Source organism: Monomorium pharaonis, chromosome 5 (genome assembly GCF_013373865.1).
Source record: "Monomorium pharaonis isolate MP-MQ-018 chromosome 5, ASM1337386v2, whole genome shotgun sequence".
NCBI lineage: Eukaryota > Metazoa > Arthropoda > Insecta > Hymenoptera > Formicidae > Monomorium > Monomorium pharaonis.
Window position 1 is genome coordinate 19722596 of NC_050471.1, and position 7232 is coordinate 19729827.

General features: G+C 41.8%; 1 protein-coding gene across 1 annotated transcript; it reads left to right on the plus strand.

Annotated features, from left to right (window-relative positions):
- The first annotated feature begins 550 nt into the window (after positions 1–550).
- On the plus strand, positions 551–1516 carry LOC118645788. Its single transcript, XM_036287498.1, has one exon. The coding sequence runs from the start codon at positions 551–553 to the stop codon at positions 1514–1516; it is 966 nt and encodes a 321-aa protein (XP_036143391.1).
- Positions 1517–7232: the final 5716 nt, after the last annotated feature.

The window sequence follows — 7232 nt, forward strand, 5'->3', positions numbered from 1 at the left end:
CACGATACTTTTCATGGCCAAAGTTAATTCGCGTCACCGCTTATATTTTGAAGTTCGTACGCTTGTGTCGTTTTCGTCGCTTATGTCTTAATGACAATTCATTGTCGTCCACATCTTGCCCTTCCTCCAAAACAATTGTTATTTTAGCATCAGATTGCAACGATGCAAGAATCTTTTGGTTGATAAAAATTCAATCGGCCATGTTTCCGGCTGAAATACACTCTCTGGCCAACATCCCCTTTCATCTAAATGTTCGATTCTCGCTCTCCGGTAGTTCCTTGATAAGGACGGAGTTCTACGCGTGGGTGGACGATTGGCTAAGGCCCCTCTTTCATTTTCTATTCGGCATCCGATTTTCCTGGCGGCCCATCCATTGGTGTCGCTCATTGTAACTCAAGCTCATCTACGGGCATTGCATGCCGGACCTCAGCTCACGATAAGTCTGTTACGTCGCGATTTCTGGATACTCCGCGCTCGTAACATTGTTAAATCAACAATTCATAACTGTGTCGTATGTACGCGCGAACGCGCCGCGATTCCTACCCAACTAATGGGCGACCTTCTCGAGCCTCGTGTGTCGGCATTTGCTCGCAGTGTTTTGCATTGCGGGGTAGATTATGCTGGTCCCGTGCTGATTCGCGCCTCTGCGGGTCGAGGCATTACATCGCGTAAAACCTATATCGCCCTTTTCATTTGCTTAGCGACCAGAGCGATACACTTGGAATTAGTCGGAGATTATTCCACCTCGGCTTTTTCAAACGCCTATTCTCGTTTTTGCGCACGTCGCGGCCTTCCCCAGGCAATGTATTCTAATAACGGAACAACGTTTGTCGGAGCTGATCGAGAAATGACCAAAGCGTACAAAGCGGCTGTGCGCGATCCTAACTTTTTAAATTTAACATCCGATAATGTGACGTGGAACTTTATTCCACCGTCTGCTCCGCACTTCGGCGGCTTGTGGGAGGCCGGCGTACGAAACGTTAAAACCCATTTGCGTCGCGTATTAGGCACTCATATGCTCACTTTCGAGGAATTTACAACCTTGTTATGTAGGATCGAAACCTGCTTAAATTCACGCCCGATCGCGCCTCTTTCGAATACGCTTAACGATTACGAATGTTTAACTCCGGGTCATTTCTTAGTCGGGTCCGCTCTTGTTGTAAATCCGGAACCATCGCTTCTTCAACTCAACGAGAACCGCCTTTCACGATGGCAACTCGTGCGACACATCACCGAGCGCTTCTGGAAATTATTGTATAACGATTACGTTACTACCTTACAACAACGAACAAAATGGCGACAAGTCAAACCGCAAATTCAGGTCGGTCAACTCGTTCTTTTACGAAATTCCATGTTACCTCCATGTAAGTGGGAGCTTTGCCGAGTAACACAGTGTCACGCTGGCTCCGACGGATTAGTTCGTGTGGTTACTGTCAAAACAGCCATCTCCGAGTATCAACGACCGATCGTTAAATTATGCGTTCTTCCAATCGATAGCGAGGCGTCGAGCAACTAATTGCGTTTCTTAATTTATTATTTCTGTTAGTTCCTAAGTTAGATTTAAGCGTTCTCCGATCAATTCTATGTAACTTGTGTTATATGCGTTTATTCATGTAATTTATACTGTATTGCGTCATGGCGGGCAGAAGGAAACTCCGCAACTTCATTCTGCTGCGGAGACGTTTCGGAATTAATCACTAAATTCCGAGGCGGGCGGTATGTTCGAGACTAGAACAGTTTCATTAGAATTTTAACATTTTTTTTGCTCTGTTTTTTCCGCGAGTAGTGAGAGCTGCTGACAGCCATCGCGCTCATTGTAGTTCATTCATTCGATGCACCTAGTCGTACGGCGCTGTCACTAGCTCATCACGCGCGCGTCTTTCGTTTTCTCGCATCGTGGTAACTATGCAAACAAACATGCCCAAAAAAGGGCATGTCAAAATCAATGCCCAAATAAGTCTCGAAATCAGTTCCCTTGCCGCCCTTTTTTTCGCCTCCGCGATCGTAATTGTCTTAAGACGCAAAATTAGTCAGTCTCTCGCAGCGCGGCACCGACATTAGATCGTCCCGCAGATCTCTCGCGTCATCCGCCGATCCTAGCTGCGGGAATTCACTTCTGTTCCATCCTTAATTCGGCAACTTATGTCAATTAATTCTTAAGTTCGCGTATTCATGTGAATGTGTGAGTGCATCACGTCAATACCCGTATCTTTCCCGCGAACGTCCTCTGCCTCGTGCACAAGATCTCCGTCGGATCGCGCGCAGAATTTCCGGATTCGCGAGAGCTTCGATCTAGAGGCTCTTCAAGATTTCCGCGTCGATTACAGGCAGCGTAATATCGGGACGTGTCAAGATCTCCGTAAGATTGTAAAAAATACGGTTCGCCCCTCGCTCCGAACGTCCGTTTTTAAATAAATAATTAAAGTGTAAGTGACACCATCGCCTCCTTTTTCTTCCTATCACCCCCCGTGAACCTACCACATTCCTCACCACTCACTTCGCGTCTCAATCGGGACGGATCCCGGCAGTCTCCGTGCGATCGCGTTTACCCTACGCACGCATAAACAACATTTTAAAGAAAATAGTATTTCCAGTAATGAAGGAAGACGAAGTTACACGCGTAATAAGATATGACGAATTAATAATTTTGTACGCAAATACAATAAAATGTGCATTAAATATCACAACATCATCACAAGATGATTCGTGCCATATTGCGCGTTCTTGGTTGCTTCCTTTTGGCTTTAAAAAAATATAAATAAAAATATAAAAAATTTTAAATCGCTCTACCATCCAAAAGTATATGCTGATTGTATACATGCGATTAACGTCATTGCAAAATATAATAATGAAATAAAAATGTATGAAACACCTGCAATAGCGGCAAATATATCTACTTTAATTAAACATATTGAAAATCTTATTGCTGAATGTATAAAAAGGGAAGATGCAGAGAAAGAAGACCAAGTTAAAAACATCTTAAAATTACTAGTTGTAGATATTGGACCCTCGTCTGGATAAGGCCCAATATCAAATATTTGAACCTGATTCTCGACGGTTCCTGGCGCTTTGTCGAGCACTTCGGCTGACCCCGCGATTAGAGCGGGCGAACGCGTTGGGCCGTCTGCTCCCCAACATTGGGGGGCCTGGCGTCTGCTCCGCCTCCCCTTGCGCGGGGGTGAAGTACAGGGACGGGGTGCGCGAGGGTGCTGGGGGCGAGGTGGATGACGATAGAGCGCGGGGGAAGGCTAGGACGGGCGCTAGTGCGCCCCCCCTTCCGTCCCTGCGCGCCATGCCGGTCACCCGACGTCACATCAGCGCACATTTATAAAAAAAATTTTTTTTTTCAATAAATAAATAGCGTAGTTAAATGGAGGTATTTATACTGTAAAACTTTTGTATGAAACATTTTTTAATATTTTGTTTAATTTACGAGATATATCGAAAAACCGCAAAAATCGTCTCAACTTTGAAGAGTGGTTTCACCCCTTCAAACCCGGGCATTTTGGGCACCAACTAAAAATTTTTAAATTCATGTATTTACCCTCTCTCTACATTTATGCCAAGTTTCATTAAAATCTAAATTTTCGAGTTCGCAAGGTTCCCTTGTCAATCTGTTAAAAAGAGACAGAAGAAAACTGTTCTGCCATTATTGCAAGATATAAAAAAATTAGACATATTTAGAAAAAAAGCGCACAGAAGCGTTTGATGACATTACGGGAACCTTTTTCTTATTCCCACTGGTTATCGTTAGTAGAAACGACACTAAGTTTTACAAATATTTAATAGAAAGCGTGCAGGAAAAATTGAACGACTTCTAATAGAAGACATTAAAAATTACGAAAAAATACATACTGATACGAATAGCGACATTTATAAATTATTATCAGAAGAAATTTAAAAAATTGTTAAAAAATATGTTCGAATCTGTATAAGAGGAAAAAGAAATCGCACACTTCCTGTCTTATTATCAAATGATTTATTTGAAAGTAATTTAATTTTAAAGTTTCGGACAAAGGCTGAAAGTACCTAAAAAAAAAAAACCTTTATGTATTTAGATTACCTGGCTCTGATAAAAACAATTATAAATATCTCAGTGCTTATGACTCATTGAGAAAATTTTCCGAAGAATGTGGGGCACGTCTGTCTTATGCTTTACGTGGTACACTATTGCGGAAACATGTGGCAACGTACTGTGCTCAATTAAATCTTAACGACGCTGGTGTATCAGATCTTGCCACATTTATGGACCATAGTAAAAAAATACTTAAGAATCATTATAGACAACCAGTGGCAAGCAGGGACATATTAAAAATTTCCTAATACCTGGAAGAAGTTTAAAGAAATACAGAGAGCTCAACTGATAAATCTTTATTAAACACTAATTCCGAAAATGATACAGAAAGATTATTAATAGTAATTCTAGTGAAGAAAATAATTGTACATGTAATTATATTTTCTTAGTTTTATGCTTTAAGTTTTATTTGTAACCGAAGCGTAACTCGTATTTAATTTCTTTTCAAATATTAACAAAAAATTATTTCAGACATAAATTTATATAGCGAAGATAAATTAGATGATAACATAACACGTAATGAACAAAATTCTAACAATGGAAAACGAAAACGTCCTAGTGAGTACTTTATAATAATTTACTATATATATTTTGTTTGTATATGTGCTCGTATGTTTAATTTTTTAAAGTTTTAAAATGTATATAAAGTCTTAATATTTCATTTTATATGTATTTTGTAGAAATTGTTTAAAAATTATTGTAGTGTTATGTCCGGCTGAACATTTCGCGCCGACCGTCATGATCATACGAAGAGTCGCGCTGCAAAGGCGCGTTGCCATAGTAACCGTAAGCGGGCTGACTCGCGCGCATTCGGTGCCGGGAATCGCTTCATCACGCGCTATGAGCATGGGCCTCATTCCGGCGGGACGCATGCGCCAGCAATTAACGCGAATCGCTAATGAATCACGCAAGCTATCGCGAAAATTCTACCGAGGGAGCAATCCTGCCACTTACCGGCCCTTTCCTGAGGCACCTCGGCCCTTGACTTGCCAATAATAACTGGATAAATCCATTAATTAACAAATCATTAATTAACTGCCAGAGAAGGGATGAGTCGACGCCCTCTTGCGCGCCGGTGCATCTGCACTCGCGCGGGATCACTTGCTGCAAAGTAGCAAGGGCCGAGCAGTCTCTTTTAATTAATAGATAACGTTAAATAATTTTCGAGCACGAGGAGGAGCACGCGGTAGCTCCGTGCCGTCGAAATCACCTATCCTCAAACCTACGAAAAAAACTTGAATAAGGAATGCGCGCGATTAAAAGGCGCAGGCAATAGTTGCGCGCCGCGTGAGTCGAAAATGTGAATACAAACATAAAAACTCAAGCAACAATTGTAAAACCAGGTGTAATAATTAATTAATTAACAAATTAGGTGACAGACGATAAATGATTTATCGCCTCGTCTTCCTAGCCTTTCACCCTCGAACGCCCTCACTTTTCGGTACATAAGCCGGGCGAAAATCGGGATTTTGCCTCCTTGTCTCGTGCTGAGAAGCTGTAAGACTCGATCTTTGAACTTAGAATATTTCTCACTTTAAAACTTAGAATATTTCGGATTTATGGACTTAGAATATTTCGGATTTACGGACTTAGAATATTTCAGATTTTTGGACTTAGAATATTTCCGATTTTTGAACTTAGAATATTAAAATGTTGAATAAGTTCTCGCTGTTTTTTCGTAAAAATTAATGCGTTATTTTAAAAAATCAGTTAAAAACCCGTCACTGAAAGTATTGTCCATCACTAGCCACTACTTTTTCCAATCTTTCTGGCAGCATTTGAATTCCACTTCGAAAAAACGACATGTTTTTTGAAGCTATCCAAAAATTGACCCATTTTTTGGCATCTTCATAAGAATGGAAGTGCTGTTCAGCCAGGCCATGTGCCATCGATTGGAACAAGTGGTAGTCGAAAGGCGCAATGTCCGGTGAATACGGCGGGTGTAGGACTTCTCATTAAGCGTTTCCAAGTAAGTTTTCACCGGTTTTGCAACATGTGGCTGAACGTTGTCATGCTGCAAAATTACTTTGTCATGTCTCTGCTCGTATAGCGGCCGTTTTTCCTTCAATGCCCGGGTCAAACGCATCAATTGTAGTCGGTAGCGATCTCTCGTAATGATTTCATTCGGTTCGAGAGGCTCATAATAAATCACACCCAGCTGATCCCACCAAATGCAGAGCAGAAGTTTGGAGCCATGGATATTCGGCTTTGCCGACGATGTTGATGCATGGCCGGGCTTACATCACGATTTTCTACGTTTAAGGTTATCGTAGTGTATCCACTTTTTATCGCTAGTCATGATATGATGCAAGAATCCTTTCTTTTTCTGTCGTTGAAGCAGCTGTTCACACATGAAAAGACGCCATTCGAAATCTCTCGACTTCAACTGGTACGGCACCCAATGACCTTGCTTTTGAATCATTCCTAATGCTTTCAAACGTTTCGAAACTGTTGTGTGATTAACTCCTAATGATTCTGCAAGTTCAGCTAGCGTCTGACTTGAGTCTTCATAAAGTAACGCCTCCAACTCTTTGTCTTCAAACTTTTTCGGTGCGCCAGAGCGTTCTTTATCTTCAATATCAAAATCATTATTTTTGAAGCGTCTAAACCAATTTATTCGAGAATCATTTTACTATCCAGTACTAGCGCCTTCACGTCAGATGGCAGCAACTATCGAGCTAAACTAGCCCAGATCGTGGAGCGCCGTGTAAGCGCTGCTCGCGCATGCCCGATAGGCACCGCAGGCGACGGCGCTGCTTTACTTTCGTTTCCAGTCTCTCTGTTCAATGGCTACCATGTGAATCGTACGTGTGAGATAGTGTGCAGAAAGTATTCTAACAGTTCTTCTCATCTCGTAGACATTGCGAACTCTCTCGATTGTACTCAGTGATCAAGATTAATGACGATTAACTCATTAGTCAGACGCTTCCAAGGACATCTCTAGTACATCACCATCGTCCACTCAGACTCATCGCGTGAAGCGCAAGCCGGCGCCACGCAGCATACACGGCTCAAGGGGCATCAACATCACCAGGCGGGTACTCGATTAATAAAGATTTGTTTTTTGTTTCTGCAATAGCTGCACTAGTTCAAAAAGTATACACTAAAGCGTTTTTTGTTCCCGAAATGACGTCAACGACACTGTTTCTTATTCCAG